At 36.0% G+C, this 23,172-nt stretch overlaps 1 protein-coding gene across 1 annotated transcript in view; it reads left to right on the forward strand.

Annotated features, from left to right (window-relative positions):
- The window catches only part of DCC (DCC netrin 1 receptor), a 1,016,863-nt gene that overhangs the window by 208,223 nt on the left and 785,468 nt on the right, over positions 1-23,172 (forward strand). The window contains exon 4 of the mRNA XM_036763165.1: positions 18,665-18,949. Coding sequence (XP_036619060.1) covers positions 18,665-18,949 — 285 coding nt within the window. The remainder of the gene's footprint in view (positions 1-18,664; positions 18,950-23,172) is intronic.

Consider the following 23,172-nt stretch of genomic DNA (forward strand, 5'->3'; position numbering starts at 1 on the left):
CCAGCATTTATCATTCTCCTGATTTGTTATTTTAGCCAATCTGACTGGAGAGATGTGGTATCTAAGAGTTGTTTTGATTTGCATTTCTCTAATCAGCAGCGATCCAGAGCATTTTTCCATATGCCTGTAGATAGCTTTAATTTCTTCCTCTGAAAACTGCCTGTTCATATCCTTTGACCATTTCTCAATTGGGGAACGGCTTCTATTCCTATATATTTGGCTTAGCTCCCTGTATATTTTAGAAATGAGGCCTTTATCAGAGATACTAGTTGCAAAGATTTTCTCCCAATTTTCTGCTTCCCTCCTAATTCTTGTTGCATTGGCTTTTTTTGTACAAAAACATTTCAATTTGACATAATCAAAATTATCCACTTTGCATTTTGTAATGCTCTCTATCTCTTGTTGGGTCATGAATTCTTTACTTTTCCACAAATCTGATAAGTAAACTATTCCTTGCTTTCCCAAATTACTTAGAGTATCAACTTTTACTCCTAAATCATGAACCCATTTTGACTTTATTTTGGTATATGGTGTAAGATATTGGTCTATGCCCAGTTTTTGCCCTACCATTTTCCAATTTTCCCAACAGTTTTTGTGAAATAGTGAATTATTAGCCCAGAAACTGGCTTCTTTGGGTTTATCAAAGAGTAGATTGCTAAACTTGTTGATTTCACCTACTTGTGTACCTATCCTATACCACTGATCCACACCCCTGTTTCTTAACCAGTACCAGGCAGTTTTGATGACTGCTGCTGTGTAGTACAGTTTAATATCTGGTGTGGCTAAACCACCATCCCTAGCAAGTCTTTTCATTAATATCCTAGATACTCTAGACCTCTTGTTTTTCCAAATGAATTTTGTTATTATTTTGTCCAGCTCAGTAAAAAAAAATTTTGGTAGTTCGATTGGTATGGCACTGAATAGATAGATTAATTTAGGTAGAATTGTCATTTTTATTATATTAGCTCGGCCTAACCATGAGCAACTAATATTTCTCCATTTATTTAGATCTGATTTTATTCGCGTGAAAAGTGTTTCATAGTTATGTTCATATAGGCCCTGGGTTTGTCTTGGCAAATAGACTCCCAAATATTTTATAGTGCCTTCAGTAACTTTGAATGGAATTTCTCTTTCTATCTCTTGCTGTTGGGCTTTGTCAGTAATGTATAGGAATGCTGAGGATTTATGTGGGTTTATTTTATATCCTGCAACTTTGCTAAAGTTGTTTATTATTTCAAGTAGTTTTTTACTTGATTCTCTAGGATTCTCTAGATAAATCATCATATCATCTGCAAAAAGTGATAATTTAGTTTCTTCTTTTCCTATTCTAATTCCTTCAATTTCTTTTTCTTCTCTTATTGCTACAGCTAATGTTTCTAGAACCAAATTGAATAATAGGGGTGATAATGGACATCCTTGTTTCACCCCTGATCTTATTGGGAATGCATCTAGTTTATCCCCATTACAAATAATGCTTGTTGATGGTTTTAGGTAGATGCTATTTATAATTTTGAGGAAGGTTCCCCTTATTCCTATGCTTTCTAGTGTTTTTAATAGGAATGGGTGTTGTACTTTGTCAAAGGCTTTTTCTGCGTCTATTGAGATGATCATATGGTTTTTGCTAGTTTTGTTGTTGATATGATCAATTATGCTAATAGTTTTCCTAATATTGAACCAGCCTTGCATTCCTGGAATAAATCCTACCTGGTCATGGTGTATTATTCTCGTAATGAGTTGCTGCAATCTTTTTGCTAATATTTTATTTAAAATTTTTGCATCAATATTCATTAGAGAAATTGGTCTATAATTTTCTTTCTCTGTTTTAACTCTACCTGGTTTAGGTATTAGTACCATATTTGTGTCATAAAAAGAATTTGGTAGGACTCCTTCTTCCCCTATTTTCCCAAATAGTCTGCAAAGTATTGGAATTAGTTGTTCTTTAAATGTTTGATAGAATTCACATGTAAAACCATCTGGCCCTGGAGATTTTTTCCTAGGGAGTTCGTTGATGGCCTGCTCAATTTCTTTTTCTGATATGGGGTCATTAAGAAATTTCACTTCCTTCTCTGTTAGTCTGGGCAGTTTATGTTTTTGTAGATATTCATCCATATCTCTAAGGTTGTCAAATTTATGGGCATACAGTTGGGCAAAATAATTCCTAATTATTGTTTTGATTTCCTCTTCATTAGAGGTGACCTCACCCTTTTCATTTTTTATACTGGTAATTTGATTTTCTTCTTTCTTTTTTTTAATCAAATTGGCCAAAGGTTTGTCAATTTTATTGGTTTTTTCATAAAACCAGCTCTTTGTTTTATTTATTAATTCAATAGTTTTCTTGGTTTCAATTTTATTAATCTCTCCTTTGATTTTCAGTATTTCTAATTTGGTATTTAATTGGGGGTTTTCAATTTGCTCTTTTTCTAGCTTTTTCAGCTGTATGCCCAGATCATTGATCTCCTCTTTCCCTATTTTATTCATGTAGGCATTTAGAGATATGAAACTTCCCCTAAGAACAGCTTTTGCTGCATCCCGTAAGTTTTGGTATGTTGTTTCATTATTGTCATTCTCTTGAATGAAATTATTGATTGTTTCTCTGATTTGATCTTTGGCCCACTCACTCTTTAGAATTAAATTATTTAGTTTCCAATTAGTTTTTAGCTTATTTTTCCATGGTGCTTTATTAAAAATGATTCTTATTGCATCATGATCTGAAAAGGATGCATTGACTACTTCTGCTTTTCTGCACTGGATTGTGAGGTTTTTATGCCCAAGTACATGGTCAATTTTTGAGTATGTGCCATGTACTTTGAGAAGAAAGTATATTCCTTTTTATCCCCATTCAGTTTTCTCCAGAGGTCTATCATATGTGCCTTTTCTAAAATTCTGTTTACCTCCTTAACTTTTTTCTTATTTATTTTGAGGTTAGATTTATCAAGTTCAGAAAGGGGGAGGTTGAGGTCTCCCAATATTATAGTTTTGCTGTCTATTTCTTCCTGTAACTCCCTTAACCTCTCCTCTAAGAATTTGTATGCCTTACCACTTGGTGCATATATGTTAAGCAATGATATTGCTTCATTGTTTATGGTGCCTTTTAGCAGGATATAATGTCCTTCCTTATCTCTTCTAATTAGATCTATCTTTACTTTTGCTTTGTCTGAGATTAGGATTGCTACACCTGCTTTTTTACTTTAGCTGAGGCACAATATATTTTACTCCAGCCTTTTACCTTAACCCTATGTGTATCCCCCTGTTTCAGATGTGTTTCTTGTAAACAGCATATTGTAGGATTATGGTTTTTAATCCATTCTGCTATCTGCTTCTGTTTTGTGAGAATGTTCATCCCCTGCACGTTCAGGGTTATGATTTCTATCTGTGTCTTTTTCTCCATCCTAATTCCCCCTGTTTATGCTTTTATTTCTCCCTTTCCCCTTCTCCTCCCCAACAAAGTTTTGCTTTTGACCGCCGCTTTCCTCAGTTAACCCTCCCTCTTTATTCCCCTCCCTTATCTAACCGTTACCCACTTGCTACTTCTCCTCTTCCTTCTGCCCTCCCCCCTCCCTTTTTCCCCCCTTTCCCTCCCACTTCCCGTAGGACAAGTTAGATTTCTAAACTTATCAGAGTATGTTATTCCCTTCTTGAACTAGATCAGATGACAGTAAAGCTCAAATACTGCTCTTCTCCCTCCCTTCTTTCCCTCTACTATAATATGTTTTTTTGCCACTTCCTTTGGTGTAATTTACCCTTTTCTACAACCTTCTTACCACTTCCCTCATAGCCCTCCCTTTATATCTCTTATTTATATTTTATATCTTTACATCGGTTAATTTATACAGGCATTCACAACCTATGTATATCCCTTTCATTTGTCACAATAGTTGTACCATTCACAAGAATGACTTATATATGTATATGTATATATATATATACATAAAAAACATACATAAGATGATATAATCCCACATAAAGATGTAAACAACCTAAGCTTATTGGTTAATGAAGTTTGTGGGGTTTTTCCCCCGGTTACCTTTTTATGTCTCTTTTGAGGTTTGTATTTGGAGATCAAATTTTCCATTGAGTTCTGGCCTTTTCATCAGGAAGGTCTGGAATTCCCTTATTTCATTGAATGTCCATCGCCTTGCCTGGAAAATTATGCTTAGTTTTGCTGGGTAGTTGATCCTTGGTTGTAGTCCCAACTCCTTTGCCCTTCGGAATATCATATTCCAATTTCTCCTGTCTTTAATGTGGAAGCTGAGAGATCCTGCGTGATCCTGACTGTAGTTCCACGATATTTGAATTGCTTCTTTTTGGCTGCTTGCAGTATTTTCTCCTTAAGTTTATAGCTCTGAAATTTGGCTATAATATTTCTTGGTGTTTTCAGTTTGGGATCTCTTTCAGGGGGTGATCGGTGAATTCTTTCAATGACTATTTTGCCCTCTGGTTCTAGGACCTCTGGGCAGTTGTCTTTGATAATTTCTTCGAAGATACTGTCAAGGCTCCTTTTTTCATCGTGGATTTCCGGTAGACCAATAACTCTCAAATTGTCTCTCCTGGATCTATTTTCCAGGTCAGTTGTTTTGCCAATCAGATATTTCACATTTTTTTCTATTTTTTCATTCTTTACATTTTGTTTTATTACTTCTTGATGCCTCATAGATTCATTAGCTTCCACTTGCTCAAGTCTAATTTTAAATGAGTTAGTGTTTACATTTTGCTTTTGAGCCTCCATTTTCAATTGGTTGATTTCACCTCTCAGGGTGTCCTTTTCTCTCTCTAGATTCTGAATCTCCATAGCCATTTCGCCAATCTTATTCTTTAGGGACTTGATTTCGTCAGTGGATTTTTTCTCCCTTTTTTCCATTTTTTCCATATTTTCTTTTAGCTCCCTAATTTGGTTTTTAAAATCCTCTTTTAGCTCTTCCAGCAGTGCTTTTTGGGCTGGAGACCAGATCATATTAGCTTTTGAGGTATCTGATGTATCTACCGTGTCATTGCTGTCTTCTTCTAAGTCGATATTTTGATCCTGCCTGTCTCCATAAAAAGAATCTATTGTCCTCGGTTTTTTTTGTGTTCTTCTTCATGTTGGATTGCCTTTTGCTGGCGTTAGAATGAATTTCTATCTGTGAGACTCAGGGCTTTCTGTCCCAGCTTTCTTATTCTGGGGGTTGTGAGTCTAAAATTATAACCTTCAGTTTCCTGAGGTGTGGGGGAGGGGTCTGGCTCCCTGGCGTCTCACTCCCTATGGGTGCTCTCCAGCACTTGCTTTTCAGCAATGGTCTCAGCTGTTTGTTGTTTGAGCTGATGACTGGCGCTTCCCCTGGGGGAGCAAGGTTACGTCTGGGCTCCTGGCTTGGCCCCCTGCCGACTCTTCCCCTCTGGGACTAATGAGCTTCTAGTATTTGTCCTGTGAAGCCCCGCTACTCTCTCCTCTGTTTCAGTTCTCTTTTTTTTTTTTTCCCGAGGAATTCTCTGGGTGAGGGGGGGAGGGGTTAGAGCCGCTTACCTAGCCATTGAGTCTTCCGGAAGTTCAAGAGGCCGAGATCCTGGGTTTTTCAAGCGGCAGGGCTGGGTGTTTTCGCGGCTGGTGGCGTTGCGCTGCCTCTCGTCGCTCCCAGAGACTGCCGTCCTGTGTTGGGAGGCCTGGGGATCTCTGCCGGTTTCGGGCGCCCAGCTTTCTCCCAGCTCGTCTCCCACGATCTGACCTTTTCTTAATGTCAGTTGAATTCATACATTGAATCAAAGCTGATTTGGGGTAGCACAGTAGGCACTCAATAAAAGATTACATAATTGTGCTTATAAAGAAAAGAATTAGGGGCAGAGGTGAATAAAGGTATCAAGACTTGTATAATTGTATAAGATAAGTATAAGTGATTGAGAAAGCATTACATTTACTAAGACTTGAAGGTCAATGAAGGATAGAGAAAACAAGAGAGTTTAGCTAGATCCCAACTGGTCCATAGTATATAGACTGACTTTTAGTCATCTCTAACTTGAGGTAATATGAAAAGCTGAACTGTTCCTGAGACTAGTTTTCACCATGGATGTTGCTAAATAGGTTCTAGTTTGTGCTAAAGATTAAACTCTCTTAGTGAGAAATTTCACACATTGTTAGCAGCTTCCCTGGTGCTTGGTAACTTCTTGCGATCTTCTTATCTCTACAATTCTCTCCATGGATGCATCTCTAACTGGGTCAAAACCATAATACGGTCATTTGGTAAGAATTCTGAGATTAGAGGAGAGGAAATTATGATACTTACCTGGGCATTGGTCTATAGTCATAATTCAGTGATGAGTTCCCCGTGGCCAAATTTAATCAAATGAAAAGGACAAGTAATAACATAGACTTAAGAAACAGGATCACAAATTAACTCACATCACAAATTCAATTGTAATATGGCCACAGTTCAATTCAGTTAAAATTACTTTTTTTTTTTTTTGCAGGGCATTTGGGGTTAAGTGACTTGCCCAAGGTCACACAGCTAGTACATGTGTCAAGTGTCTGAGGCCAGATTTGAACTCAGGTCCTCCTGACTCCAAGGCCGGTGCTCTACTCACTGCGCCACCTAGCTGCCCCAAGTTAAAATTACTTTTTAATCATTCCTATACTGATGATTCTCAGATCTACATAGTTAGCCCTAGTCTATCTCCTGAACTCCATTCACACATTGTGAACTCTCTATTGGTCATTACTAAATAAATGATTTATAATAATCTCAAATTCAATATATCCAAGATAGAAGTCATTATTTTTTCCTACAAAACCCACCCATCTTCTAAATATCTCTATTGATGACAGGCACCACCATCCTTTCAGTCACCATGGTTAGCAAGGTAGGTGTAACCCTTGACTATTAACTCTCAGTGATGCTATGTAGGCAATCAGCTGCCACATCTTGTCATTTCTAGCTCCACAATGTATTTTCCATGTGCCCCATTCTCTCTCTTTCACATAGCTGCCATTTTAGTTCAGGGCATCATCTTTTTCCTTGGATTATTGCAAAGGCCTTCTAAAGGGTCTCTCTGATTTATCTCTTAACTCACTGCAATCTATACTCCAGGCAACTACTGAAGTTATTTTATTAAAGCATAAGTATGACCTTGTTATCCTCTCACAATCTCAGTAAATTTCATTAGCTCTTTAGTACATCTAAGACTGAATATAAACTCCTTGTTTTGGTCATTTATACTTCTTTATGATTTTCCTCCTTCTGTTCTTTTCAATCCTCTTACAACTTGCATTTTCTCCACAAACTTTATAATCCAGCCATAGTAGCCTACTTGCCATTCCTTACACTTAATTCTCCATATCCCACTTATGTTCCTTTGTGGGACCTCTTTTTTTTAAATGTTATTTTGTATTCTGAAATTAATCACCAAAAGAACATTTCTATGTGGAATGCAGAAAACAAAAAATATGATTGTGTATGAAACCAAGAATATCTGTCATACAGCTTGCTTTTAAACTATATATAAAAAATTTGCACAATATTTTCAAAACTCCCCCATTTATTTGTTCATGCTTCTGGACTTTCTCATCTCAGTTATGCAATTCATTAAAATAAATTCAATACTCCATTTTTGCAAGACTATTGCTACCCCTTCCTCAACCTTTCCCCTTCTCCACTAAATCTAAGATAAAGGGAAAAAAAAAACATTGTGACAAAGAAAAATAATCAAGCATAATGTTTCTGTACTGTTGCCATGCACAAAAAAGTTACTTTTGCTTTCCAGGGATGTTCTCTTATTCCTAGATTCCTCTCCGATGCTCTGCTGTTAGAGTGGTGAATACCATTAGCAAGCATATAACTTTTTTTGTCTCACTTGTTTATTTATGAAATATCCATGGAACGGTGTTATTTCTTTTCTTGTATTTTCAAAGGAATCATGAACAAATTTAATATATGTGTGGGAAACACTATCGTTAAACAGCCTGTAAGTCTTCATTTTCTTCTGTTGAATCAAATGTTCTTGTTGAACAACTGATATTTATGTATGTAGACATTTATTAATATTTAGATACTGCATTCAAGCAACTTGACATAGTAAACAAAGAACTGGTCTGATATTCAGAACATCTGTGTTTAAATCCTACCTCCGACAGCACTAGCTATATGTCTTCCTCGAAGTCACTTAGCCTTTCAGTGCTCTAAAAAGTTTATAGATCACAGAGTAGGTGCTGATCTGCCTTGGTGGAAAGACTTGCCTCTCTGAGAATTCCATATAACAATGAATTGAAAGGTCTGTTTCTGATATATTCACTATATTATGCTGTTTATCTAGCCTTCAAACTATCAAGTTGCTGGGGTGGGGGGGGGGTGGAGGGAGGGAGGGAGAGAAAGAAAACCCTAAGGTTTTCAAGGTATTTTTACTTTGTTATTTAATTTGATCCTTTCAATAAACCTGTATTAGGATTTTCATTTCCATTTTACAAATGAGAAAACTGAAGCTTGTAAAATTTAAGTAATCAGGCTAAATTCACACAAACAGTAACCTTCTAAGGGTAGATTTGAATCCAGGTCTTCCTAATTGCAAGCCTTTCTCTATACACAATTAATCTTTCAACATTCATTGATGCTCATGTCATGACTCTTTGGGTAGTCTTTCAAAAGTACAATAAAAACTAACAAATATGCTCTCTCCATGCACAAAAGAATTAGAAAACGTGAAACCATAACTTTAAGAGGGTAGAGAGGAAAGCATAATATAGAGAATACAGAAAAGACATTCTGAAAGAAATTTCTGACAGTTCATTGTCCACCTCAGTTTTTCCTCTTTTAAATTCCTCAGAGAACTAAGACTCACGGAATTGCTCCTTTTGCTTCCCTCTATTCCTTGCTCTTTTGCTACTGTGTGAGTTAGAGGGAGGCAAATAAGGTCTTACTTTGAGGTGAATTACCCTACAGGCTTTAATTTGAAGCAAACAAAGCATTTAAAGTCACTGTCCTCTGGCAGTAGTGCTGAATGTGAGCAAATTGCTGAATATTTAGATGTAAGGCATGTTTCCAACCCCAAGGCCTGTCCCCCAAATGATAAGCTCTTTTTTATTAAATGAACTTTAATTGCTTAATAATTAGACCTTCTGTGTAGAGAGATGGGGATCCTGATAGTCTGCCAAGCAGGCTAGAAGGCAAAACAGAGGAGTTAGCCATTTTCAGATTAGAATTTTAAAGACCGGGGTAGGCCCACACTAGGGGAAAATGAGTGGGAAAGATACTTCCCTGGAGAAAGAAAACCTTGCAATAAGCCTAGAGTATGAAATGCTTAATTCTCAGTGTTTCTTGAAGAAGAGAGAGATAGCTTTTAGTTAAAATAATCATTTGTATACTTCCAAGACAGATAAACTTTTTTTCCCCTAGCATGCATAGAATCTGAAGGAAATTATTCCAATTGTAGTGTGTATATATGAGTATGTGTGTGGGTGTGAAAGTATTGTAGAGGAGGTAGTTGTAATGATTACTGTTCTTGCTTTTCTAAATCTGAGAACTACTTATTTTGATGTTGCTGTTGCTTTAACGGCCCTTCATTCATTGCCATGGTGATTTTTGGCTCATTTTTTGCCTTCATAAAGAATGAAGCCCAAGTGAAAAAAAAATGATGCTTCTGTTATTTATGTTCCCACTACCTTAGTGACAGTAATCCTGTTGGATAAATCCAGAGCATTCTGTGAAAATTCATCTAGTCCTTTAGTTATATGCAGTATAACCACTGCTTGCTAGCCTCTGTAGTTCCAGAGGATAGGGAGATCACCAAGGGATATGATGAGAGAATTTTCAGTGTGTTCTAGTTTGAAAATATATAGTCATTTTCAAGCCATAATAGAACATAACGTAAGTGTATGAAACAATGTTTTTAGTGGGTTTTTTTCTTGGTCCCTTGTGACTGAAAAGACTGAGTAGCTTTCCTTTTTTTCAAAATGCTTCTCTTTCCCCAGAAAGAGGCACTGCAGTGAGCAGGGCATGTCCTAGGATGATGAAGAGGCCAGGATATATTCCCTCTCCCTATGTCAGTATATGCAAGCAGTTCGAAATAAGTTCAAATGAATAACATAGACCACCTAAAAGGTTTCAGAAAAAGGCTGGTTGAAAGGAATATGTGAAAAAGGGTGTGCTTTGCCAAAGAAATTTACCAGCTGATTCTGTTTACATGCAACTTTCTTTTAGTTTTCTTAGCAATAGCTGAAATAATGTCCTTTCCCCATTTCTCATCAACTGTACCGTTACTCAGTTACTAGTATTTTTGGACTTCCAAACAATGCATAGAGAGAGCTCAATCACATCAATTCAGGGCATCTATAGAAATGAAGACGTTTGGGGTTGAGGGGTGCTCAACACCCCAAAGTATTGACACGCCAGGTCAATACTGCTGAAAGAATTCGACTTCTCAGCCAAGGGAAAAGACAAAGTTTATTAATGGTTTGCCATAATGGGTTGTCTTAAGAAATCCCACCCTTTGTGATGCCTGTTTTCACAAGCAGACCAGATTCAATCTACTGAACAAGATTGAATCTGAGCACCTTCATGGAGGCAAGATGGAGATTATATACACAAAGATTATAGGAGGGATTGAGGGGTGGTCTGGGGTGACTAGAGGAGGGGTTTAGGGAGGGACTTAAGGAGGAGCTTGATGGGACTGAGATGAGGTCAGACTCCAGTGTGGGAAATAGCTGAAGGCTACATGGAAATGACAGACAGTAGAGGGCTAGGGTAACAGAGCTAGGGGATAGATATTTTGATCAGGATTAAAGGTGGGAAACAGCTGGACAATAGAGGGCTAGGCTAGGCAGTGACTTGGGCCCAATGATAATGTAAGGCCCATGGCCTTAGGGGAAGGCCGGAACCAGTTGGAAGACTCAAAGAGAGTTCAAGGGGGCTCCCAGAGACTGTACTCCAGGTTCAAAGGGATTCCCAGAGACTGTGCCCTCATCATTCCCCCCTCAAACAAATAGGACCCAAATTCTTTTGGGGTCCAAGGAGATTCCCACAGTCTAAACCCCATCAGAAATCTTTGGGCACTGGCAATTTACAACTATAGCTAATCAAGGAACCCCACGCCCATTTACAATGTACCCAGCAGGTGGTCTTCCAGCCTTTCTTGAAGCTCCTGTAAAAGGAGAAACAACTTACCTCCATTGATAGCCCTTTGCACTTTCAGATGGCAGTAATTCACTCAGAAACCATTAATTATCTACTATGTGCAAGATGCTATGGCAAACAATGAATAGAGAAAAGAAAAGAAAATATTCTCTACTGTCCAGGAACTTATACTCTCCTGGAATTAAGATAGGATAAACAGAGATAAATAAATAAAAATGATTAGATTAAGAAGGCTCTAAGAGACAAAAGAGAGGAACAGCTGCTTCTAGTCAGAGAGGGGAGCCAGCATAAAGGAAAATCATGGAATTGGGAAATTACATGTTGAATTTGGGGAGCAACAATTAGTTCAATTTGACAAAATCATTGAGTGAAGCGGAGTAATGTGAAATATGCCTAGAAAGCTAAGACTGAGTCAGAATAAGGAAGGATGTTAGCTTTTTTTCTTTATATCAAGCCTAAATCTTCCTTTGTAACTTTAAGCCATGGCTTCTAATTCTTCTCTCTGCAGAAAAAAAAAGAAACAATGAACCTGTATTCCACTAGCTACCTCTTCACATAATTGAAGATATCTATTATATCCTCCTTAACTCATCCCCTCTTCAGTTTAAACACCCCTTGACTTTTCACCTAACTCATATATGTTATGATCTTCATTATTTTGCTTGTCTTCCTTTGGACCTAATGTATTTTATCAATGTTTCCTACAATGTAGTACCCAGAGAGAAACATAACACTTCAGATATGTTCTAACTAGAGTTATGATGGAACTATTACTTCCCTCTTCCTGGTTTCTATATATTTTCATTAAACTTATGATATGATCTTTTTTGTTTGTCATATCATACTATTGAATTACATGGAGATGGCAATCCACTACCACCCCTAATTTTTTGTCATACAAATTGCTGTTTAGCCCTGCCTCTCCTGCCTTACCCTTGTGGATTCTATTTTTGAACCTAAATATAAGACTTGTAATGCGTCTCTATTTTATTGCATCATTTTAATTTTAACTAAACATATTAGCCCATCATCATCTCTTTTTGTCCTAATATCATTATCAGTCTTTACAAGGCTCCTACATTACTGATTCTTGAGTTTTCACATATATAAACATATATATGCATCCCCCAACATATCCTTTCCCACAATCTTTTTTCCCATACTACATATCCTCTGTTCCCTTCAATGTCTTGCTATGGAAGTACTAATCAAACTAACTCTAATATTCTCAGAAAAGACATCAATCAAATTCACTTTGACTGTACTTACTATCCCTTTGATTTCACACACTTCCCTTGCCACTACTCCTCTACTTGCTTATTCACTATTAGAATGTAACATTCTTGAGTTCTAGGCCTCTCTTGCTTTTTGTATTTGTATCTCTATCATTTAACTCTAGCACTTAACAGAGTAGTAAGTGCTTAATAGGATATCTTGGTGGCACAGTGGATAAAGTGCAAGAAGTAGAGTCTGGAAGACTCATCTTCCTGAGTTCAAAACTGACCTCACATATTTACTAGCTGTATGAACCTGGGAAAGTCAATTAACCCCATTTACATCAGTTTCCTCCTCTGTAAAATGAGCTCGAGAAGTAAATGGCAAACTATTTTAGTATCTTTGCCAAGAAAACCCCAAATGGCACCACCAAGTTTCAGACACAACTGAAGAACAAATGTCTAATACATGTTTTTGTTTATCATTCATTCATTTATTCATTCATGTAGTTCTTTTCTTATCATTCACTGATTTATGTCCTCTAAAAATTCAATAAGCATTCCATTTTTAATTTTATCCAAGTGATTGTTCAAATTTTGAACAGGGTAGAGCCAGGCACAAATCCTGGGGGGCATTCCATTGAAGACATGGAATCACTAAATCTACTCTTTGTGTCATGCAAGTCAGTCATTCCCAAATCCCCAAACCTGTAGCACTGTCTAGAACATATTCCCATGTATTACCCACAAGGATAGCATATGGACCTATGTCACATGATTCTCTGAAATTGAGGTAAATTATATTTGGACCATTCCTCTGATCTATGAGCCTTGTCAGAAAAAAAATGAAATAAGAATATTCTGGCATTGATATATTCTTGAATAAGCCTCTTTGTGATAAAGTGGTTCTTTTCTAGCTGTTCACTAGCTTTTAAATGATATGTTTTCGAATTTTATCATTAATATAAGGCATACCTAATGTTGTTTGGTTGACATTTCAATTTCTTCTCCTCACTTTTGTTTTAAAAATTGACACATTTGTATCTCTTAGGTCTGGAACACCTCTTTATTTCTTTTAAAGGGAAAAATCAATATTTCAGCACTCATATCTTCTAGTTGTTTCAGTACCCTAGGATGTTACTCACTTGGGACAGGTAACACAATCTCATCCAGAGCAGCAAATATAGTGTCATTATACCCCTGATATCCTGTATATCAATACCCTATTAGCCATTTTTTTTCTTCCAGTCCAAGATTATTCTTAGCAGAAAAAGCAGAAGCAAAAAAAGAAGAAGGAACTGAGTGGGTCTGCCTTTTCTGTGTTGCGGGTTGTTATTTTCCATTCCTTCTGAATAATGATTCTATCCATTTTTAAAAAATTTCTCTCCTATTCCTCTGGATAACTTTTTTCTTCATATACCTTTTTGTTATCCTTAGCATTTTAACTAACCTTAACCCATGTCAAGCTTCATCACTTCTGACAGTATTCTTAGAGCCCTGTGCCATGCTTTTTTATTCATCCCATGTCCTTGCCTCTGCCTTCTGTACATGTGTTCTAAATTGGCCAAATAATTCCTTGGGTAACCACATAATTCTGTTTAGATAACTTTGACTCATGCTGCTCAATAGAATTGTTTCATTTTGTGTCTTCAGAATTTCACTCTTGAGAGCTGCCTATTCCTCCTGGCTGTCTTCCTTTGTCTACCATTTAATAGACTTTGAAAAGTAGTTAATAAAGCACAACACATAAATAATCAATTGATTTTTTTTTAAATTGCTATTTGAATTGATATTAGGCTTGTTAGTAAATCAAAGACTTTTGTGAGAATCAGTTCTCACAAATTCTATGTTCTTGTCTCATAATATCTGTACTTTCTGGGCTAATGATAATATAATCATTACTAATATATGACTGCAATTGTTTAGACAGTTACAAAATTTGAATAATTTTGTCAGTTCTAAGCATAGAGTTTGAGAATTGGTCAAAGGTTGGGTTAATGGAAACATTCCTTGAATAAATCTAACACCTGACTGCTTTCTTTCTCTTAAACTAAATATGGAAGTGAAAAAGTTAGCTTAACCCTTTCATAGCCATTTCATAAATGACACAGAAAATATTGGCTTGAACATTCAGGCATTTCTGTGAATACAGATGTGCATGTTAGCACTTGTACTGAGTATGCATTTCAACTCTGGCCATGATTTGCTAAGAAGGAACCCCATAATCCCATCAGGTATTTTACTGAGCAGCAACATAAATACAACAACTTGAATTGTTACTTCCCATTTTGTCTGCATTCCTTTCTTGGCTTTTGATTGGGTGATCCCCAAAGATATTGATGGTAGGCTTGTAACAATCTCCATGTAAGTGTGTGTTTTAGTTTTCCTTTACAAAACATATTACTTCAGTCTTGGCTACTAAAATTTGATGCAATTTAATTTAATTAATATTTAAGTGCTACCCCAATACTTGAAATGGTGTTGGGTTCTGTGGGAAGGTGATGATTATGAGGAGGAAGAGGAGGAGGAGGAGGAGGGGGATGATGACAATGAGAACAATTGATGGATTTATGCAGTATTTAAGATTTGCAAAGTACAGATTATCTCATTTGATCCTCATTCACCTATGAGGTAATAAATGAGTCAACAAACATTTATCAAGTTCCTAATTTATATCAGGCACTCTGAGAGTTGCTAGGAATCCAGATACAATCATTGCAACATCCCCTACTAGCAAGGAACTTACTGTTGATAGCATTTTACTCAGTTTATAGCTGGAGAAGTTGTGGCTGAGAACGGTTAAGTGATTTACCCAGGATTCAATGCTAAAATGTGTCTGAGGCATAATTCCAACCCAGGTGTTTCTAATTCCAAGTCTACTAGGATTCTATCCACTCTGCCAAAAAGGAGAATAAGTTCATCTAAGCCCTTTAAAAGTTGGGGAGATGAGATGTAAGACCAAGATATCATCATAAATCAATATTACTAAAGGGTTGTTGTTGTTGCTTTAAATTTACTAAACCTCATAGATCAAAGTCAACTTTTCTCAAATCTCCAACAAGTCATAGTGGGACATAGAATGTTTCTTCCAGCATTGTTTCAATTGATTAGTGCATGTGTATGAGACTTCTCTTTTGAATCAATTTTCATGGGCTATGACACATTCATTTAAGTAGTGAAAACAGTAGGGGACCTAGGTTTGAGTCTAAAATCCATTCATCATTAACTAGCCATATAACCATGGGTAAGTCACTTCTCTGCAAGATGGCTTTTCCTCAGATGTCAAATATGGATAAAATGTGGTCCTCTAGGTCCTCAAGTGCGGCCCTTTGACTGAATCCAAAGTTCACAGATCAAATCCTTTTATTAAGGGACCTCAGGTTCCCCACCCCTGCCCTAGTTACTCTTTCTCACATTTTCTTCATTTTTTACCTCTGGTTGTCCCTTTCACAATCCATCTACTCTGAGTTTCTATTGTTTGCTCTGCAATTTTTGTTTTAATATAAGCATATGGTCTTTCATACTAGGCTTCTATATCTCATATGTTTTCTATATTTTGATACTAAAGGAAACCTGGCTTTCTCTAGAAGTGTCTTTTTCTGCTTCCTTCTCTAATCATCCTTAATTTACTGGGCCAGGAGGAGGAGACAGCTTTCTCTTTATTTCCACTTACAACATTCTGTCTGTTTCCACTATTCTTCAACTTTGCTCCTTTTACTTCACCCAAATATATTGTGTTGTCTGCATCTTTGTTATAATATGGCTCTTGTCCCCCCAAAGAATTCAAGGCTTTAAGAAATCCAAGGCTTCCTCTTCTCCTATAGTCCTAGCTTTAGACTTGGGAATTCCAATATATATGTTAATAACCTTCAAAAAACTCCCATTTTATCAATGTCCTCAAATGCCAGAAACTTCACTTTATTCCACCAAAGCTGCCATTGCTTAGAGTTTACCATGACTCATGACCATTCTAATTTCATAATGTCAAACACTGAAATTACTCTTTTTGATCATAATTTATTTTTCTTCCCCTTTCCTTGAGCCTGCTTTCTCCTAAATCTGGTCTTTGTCTCTATAGACACTTTCAGTACTTTCATCCCTTAGGTATCTCAAACTATCACTCTTGTTCTACCCTCAATTTCTTTTCTTTCTCCTTGAATTTATATTTAAAGTATTCAGTTATTCAGTGTCTTCCACACTCACATTTTAATGTCATAGCCTTTGAAGAAGCTCATAAAGATCATTTGAACTGCCCTAAAACAATATTGAAAATAGTATATTTCTTTCTTATGAGTATCTCTAAATTAAAGTCAACAATACTTTGTGCTCTTATGTGTTCCTTGAAGATTTAGCTTATGAAATTTCTAGCCTATAACTGCTTTGTCTTTTCCAATGCCTGTGCATTTGGTACAATCTAATAAGATACAAATATTTAAATCTATTGTGATATTAGAGATAACTTCAATGGTAATGACATTTGAGACTATGAATTAATTTTCAATAAGCTGGGTTTTATTTGTAGAGAAAACAAATGTTACAAATGATGCTGCTAATTCCATATGTCAAATAGATATATAGTATATATTGAGATCAGAAAATACTGCTTTTAAAATTAGTTTTAAATGGCAATGAGTTTGTCACTCAATCTGTATTACTCTGAATTTTTTAGCAAAGAAATGATTTGTTCAGATTTCACTCACTGAATACACACACACACATGCATGTACACGTGCATATGCACATACTAATTTTACTTAACTGTAGGAGTGTTTAGAACTTATTAGGTCAGTTCCATTCACCATAATCCAAGACTACAACTAGCAAATTATATATTTTTTATGTGCAGTCACTTAAAAAATTGAATCCTCAATTTCTCATATCATATCTTGCATGCAGTAGGGCCTTAATAAATGTTAGTTGAACTAGAAGTGTCTTAGTGGCTTACCAATGTATTATAAAAGTAGGCCTTAGCCTGTCCTATAAGATGCAAGTGTTATCTGATCTTAAGGGGAAAGACGTCTGCATTCTCCCTCAAAAAATCTGTTTATTAGCATTCACTGTTTTATTTGGATGCAAAATGGGGAATTACAGTACGGATAACTTGGTGGGAAAATGCTGGGTGCAGGGAGCTCCTAAAAAGCCGTCGGAAAGCATTTTGAAAATTGCCAGCTTTGTACAAATGTTTAAACCCTACAATTTTCCATGTACCATTCTGAAAAGTCCTGTCTTTTTAAGTACATACTTACAACTCATATTTATGTTAATCAGTACTGATTTTATGCAGGATTTTTTTTTTAGTAGAATCTAGACTGGGCTACACAGAAAGTCTACAGATTGGACTTTGAGTAATGAGCCAGTACATTTGTTAATTGATTTCTTTTGGCTTTCACCCAGTGGTAGGTCCAGCAGAGATATAGATTCTGACTTTAAATTGAGACCTAAATGAGGAGAAGGGAATTAGAGGTGTGGATGGTATTAGGTTGTGCTGATCAATCTGTAGTGTTGTAGAGAAGGTAGGATTGAGGTGGTCAAGAATTTCAATATTTTTTCCTAAGTATTAGACTTATTATAATTTTGCTTGTAGAAATCCGGTAAACTTAGGATATTGAAGACATTAATTTCTTGGATTTATGCGGCATTTCTTTAATGTCTATTACAACCTTGTTAGCAGAAATATCTATATTTACATAATGGAAAACCAGTAACAGGTGGAAGGGAGAAGGAAAGAGAGAGCTAGAGACAGAGAAGCAGAGAGAGACTGAGAGAAAATCAGAGGAAGACAGAGACAGAGAGAAAAAGTAGTGAGGAGTAGCCTTAAAAGCTCCTGTCACATGTTGAGATATAAAGAGGATTTAAACCAGCTCTTTTATCATGTCTGTTGCTATTCCAACGGTCCAGTTACATGACTAAGCAAGTTGTAGAAGCCTAGATTTTCATGTGGAAGGGAACTCACAGGCCATCTAATCCAACTTCTTCTCACCCCTTTCAGGCAGGATCCTTTTCTACAACTTCCCTCACTGAGATTTCCTCACACATGTCATCATTTATAGGGCTTCTTTCAAAGTGGATTACAAAGCCTTTTTTCATTTAGGCATAATGAGTTGAATGTTTGACTCAAAATGAACCCTAATGAAAACATGTCAGAAATTATTCAAAGATGGTTGCTATCGGTGTAGGAAATGTTTTTTTTTTCTTGGACCTGCCCTTATTAATCAATATTTAGGTATTCCCCATGACCCCACAATATTAGCCTGATTATTACTTACTTAGATTGGATAATTAACCAAAAATCATATTTTCTGTACATACATATTGTAATTGTGTTTCATATAAACTATCTTCCTTTTCCTTGTTTCCTAGGGCCATTGCGGTTTCTTTCTCAAACGGAATCTGTCACAGCCTTCATGGGAGACACAGTATTACTAAAATGTGAGGTTGTAGGAGAGCCTATGCCAACAATACATTGGCAAAAGAACCAAGAAGACCTGCTTCTGAGTCCTGGTGATTCTCGGATAGTTATATTGCCCTCTGGAGCTTTACAGATTAGTAGACTTCAACCAGGAGACAATGGAATCTATCGATGCCTTGCCAGAAATCCAGCTAGCTCAAGAACTGGAAATGAAGCAGAAATTAGAATTTTATCAGGTACCATATTCTTTCTTCCTCAGGAATGTCTGAATTTTATTCTCTGAAAGTTTCCTGACTCAGCTTAGTTTAGTGCTCAAAGTTCATATATAATTGTCAACACACCTATTTAGGCGTGTTTTTTGTCATGCCTACATTAGAGATTTTTGACCAGAGAATACCTAAAGGATTTTTCCATCTCTTGCAAATCAAGATTTATAGAAGTGTGTGTGTGTGTGTGTGTGTGTGTGTGTGTGTGTGTGTGTGTGGGAGAGGGAGAGAGAGAGGGAGAGAGAGAGAGGGAGAGAGAGAGAGGGAGAGAGAGAGAAAGATCATACTTTTCTGCTTTTATGTGTTTATTCATTCTAGGAATAAACTTCCATAATGTCTTTGCCAACCAATGGGGAATGGGGCAGCATATGTTGCAGTAGATAAAGTGTTGGACTTGATGTCAGGAAAACCTGGGTTTAAATCCTGCTTCAGACACTTACTAGCCTTATTACCATGCCACGACAAGTTCCTGGAATTCTTGGTTCCTCATCTGAAAAAATGAGGGGTTAAAAATCAATGTCTACCAAAGTCCCTTCCAAATTTAAATCTATGATCTTGTAATGCTGTGATTTATCATTCAAAGCTAAGTTCAAAAGCCACATTTCTTATTTAGGGCATTTACCAAATCTTCACAGTTAAGTAGACACACATTCCTTTGCACTGCCCTCCACATCAGTTACCTCTATGTTTGGTTCCATATCGTATTTGTGTGTGTATCTATATCTATATCTATATCTATATCTATATCTATATCTATATCTATATCTATATCTATATCTATATCTATATCTATATCTATATCTATATCTATATCTATATCTATATCTATATCTATATCTATATCTATATCTATATCTATATCTATATCTATATATGTTTTACTTCCTCAATTAGATTGCAAATGCCTTGATGATATTGGCTGTGTTACTTCCTTCACTGAATCACCCTCAGTACCTAGTAGAGTTTCCCATAAATAATAAGGGCTCAATAAGTTTTTGAATTAAATTCAATAACCAGACAGAGAAATATAGGGATTGCCCCTCTGGGTCAGAGTTATATTCCATCCAGGCTAGTGTTCTTTTGCCAATAATATCTCCCAGGGGTAGTTGGAGAGGGTATGTTAACCTGAAAGACACCATTCAGCTCAACTCCTCATAGTAACCATTTGTTTGTGTCATTTGTAAATGTGTCAGAAGCTTTTTACAAATCCACTTATTACCACCTCTGGCAGTAATAAGCTTCATGAGTTTATTACCCCATCAGTTTTCTAACACTTGATTAATTAGAATGAAAAGAATCATTTAATATAGAAGCTCAGCTTATCACCACCATGACTTAAAACCAATCTTGAGAAATGTGTGTGTGTGTGTGTGTGTGCGTGCGCGCGTGTGGAGAGAGAGAGTGTGTGTGAATCTTGATAAAAATGCCAGTTGTAAAAATCCATTTTCTAAAAATGGCTAATTCTCTATTTGCAAATAAAAAAATAATAAACTTCACACTTATTAAAACATTGCTTTGCTGGTTACTTATTCTATTGCTTTAATCTAAGACATAATAATTTCTTCTGCCTATTTGCAGCATGAAGTGTTTGCCAGGCACTTTTTTTTTTTACAACAGTACAGAGCAGTCTGCAAAGTAGAGTGAGATAATGTTGAAATGCACTTAAGACTTCACCTTTTAAAAAATCTTACAAAAGTGTGCATAGATCAGGCTGTGTAAGGTGTATGTTGTTACTTGTATTTCTATAAGATGGGTCCAAGTCCATCAAGTAACTGAGATCAATTTTTCGTTTGTGACATTTGTGTTTACCATTTGTCTATTTTAGAATGCTAATGAGTTATTCTGTTCTGTCAGCACCTAATTTCAGTACCTAGTTAAATTATAGAAGATTGTTAATGATAGGTGGTTTTCTAAAAGAATAGACATTTTTCTTATTATTGGGATTATGTGCTTCTATTCAAAGACAAGAAAAGTGGTAAATAATTTAATTTGTCTCTTAATGTTCTAAAAATGTTTGAATACTTAAGAAGACTTACATATATCTAACACCCTGGGGGTCTTTAGAATAAATGTAGTAAAAGATTAAGTTTTCTATAGAGAGAATTGATTTAATTGAAGAAATATGTTTAAATGCCTTTTGGGTAAAGAGTGATGTGCTAGGCACAGGCAGGAAACAAAAAAAAAGTTTAGACACTGTGGGAGCCTTGGCACTTATGGTGATAATCCCCAGTTAGAAGGATGTGAAATATCAAGTATGAATAAGGCAAATGTTATGTGATTTTTGAGTGTGAGTAATGAGTAGAGGTTATTACTAATTGGGAAGCATCAGGAAACCTCCCTGGATGAAGAGACCTTCATATCAGAGTCTCACAATTGGTAAGAATCCCACAAAAGTTGAAACAGTATGGAAAGGAGAGGGTATTGCTGACACAAGTGATCATCTTACACAAGTTAGAAAGTTTGGAGAATAATAGCTTCATCACATGGTCCAATCTGATCGGTGCTCAGAGTTCCTAGAAGGATGAGGTAAATATGAAAAGATAGTTGGAAGCAGATTCTGGAGAGTTTTGAATATTAAGCTAAGGAATTTGGACAATCCTTGGGCAATAAGGACAAAATCAAGTGTTTTGTGCAAAGAAGTGATATTACCATATCTATTTATAAAATGAATGTGATAGTGGTATGTACAGGTAAATAAAGGAGAGAGCGAAAAATTAGAGACTTTTGAGGGAGGCAGTGCTTAGAATAGAGCAGGTAGATGACTAGGAGGTAGTAAGGTGGTAGCATGGGTATAAAGACCAAGGAATAGGTGTGAAAGATATTTCTGACATAGAATTCACAAGTTCAATAACTGCCTGTATCTGAGAAGGGAGAGGAATAGTCAAATAATATAAATTTTTTAAAGATGGAAACTTGGGGTGGTGGTATGATGGCACTAATAGGTACAGTGAAGTCAGAAGGAAGAGTAGGTTTTTGAAAGATTGAACTTTTGACAAGTTGTTTGAAGTGCTGACTGGTGATGTATCATTACAAAGGTGTACTGTTGGTTGGAAATATTTGGGATTGAGGTAAGGGCTAGAGAAACAGATTTGTTTCTTGTTACTTGCATGAAAGTAATATTGAAAATAACTGATTGAATAAAGTTGCCCAGTAAGGGAATAAAGAGAGGAAAACAGGCAAAGTTTCAAGAATTTTAAAAGGTGAAAAAATGATGGTGATATAATGACAGAGAAAAGGAACAGTGGTAGCAAGGCAGAAGGAAACCACTAAGAGTGTAGAATTTCAGACAAATTAATTAATGGCCACTATCTTCTCTGGAATTATTTACATGTAAATATATATTTATGATACATAAATAGTTTAACTTTTTATATAGTTCATATCACAGGATATGTATTATGACAATGGAGGCTACTTTATTCAACTATAATAAAGTTCAGATGCAAGCAGTAGATTGGATTGTTGAATTATCAATCTAAGCACCTGCTTGCTTAAAATAATAATAATATTCACTCAATTTTGTTGCTTCTTGGTAGTCAAAATGAATTGATTTGATCATTTTGTGGGCCAATCTATTGTTCTACCTGTTATCCACAATATTTGAGTCCTACTGGCTTTGGCCTTACTGTTGTGTTTTTTTTAATTGGCTTATTATATTATTGAAAAACATATAACATTTTACTTAAATGATTCTAGGTTGGTATATTACTTAATAAGATTTTATTTGCTGTCTCGCCTTTATTATTTCTGACTCTTTATCATTTTCTCCCTCTTATTCTGATGGAGATACATGTATTTATTGATTAAGTGGTTTAGTTTTGAGATTTGCCTAGAGAAACAGAGATGAAATAATTTTCCCAGAGCTGAACAGGCAGTATATGTCAGAGATAGGACTAGAACCTTGGTCTTCCAAAGTTTGCTTCTATTTACTGTACTGCACACTGTTCCACCCACCCACCTACTTCTCTCATTATCTGTGTTTGTCCATCTCTTCCTGTCTCCACATACCCTCCCCATTGAAAATACATAGATACGGATATATACAACATGCATATGTATGTTTGTATGTATTATAAACACACCCATATTTACATGTATTTGAATTAGTTAGAATCAAAGAAACCATTTTTGAAAATGAAAAAAGGATTGAAATTTTCACTGGATAGGAAAGGAAATGCAATGATGGCAACATA

This window comes from Trichosurus vulpecula, chromosome 1 (genome assembly GCF_011100635.1).
Source record: "Trichosurus vulpecula isolate mTriVul1 chromosome 1, mTriVul1.pri, whole genome shotgun sequence".
Lineage (NCBI taxonomy): Eukaryota > Metazoa > Chordata > Mammalia > Diprotodontia > Phalangeridae > Trichosurus > Trichosurus vulpecula.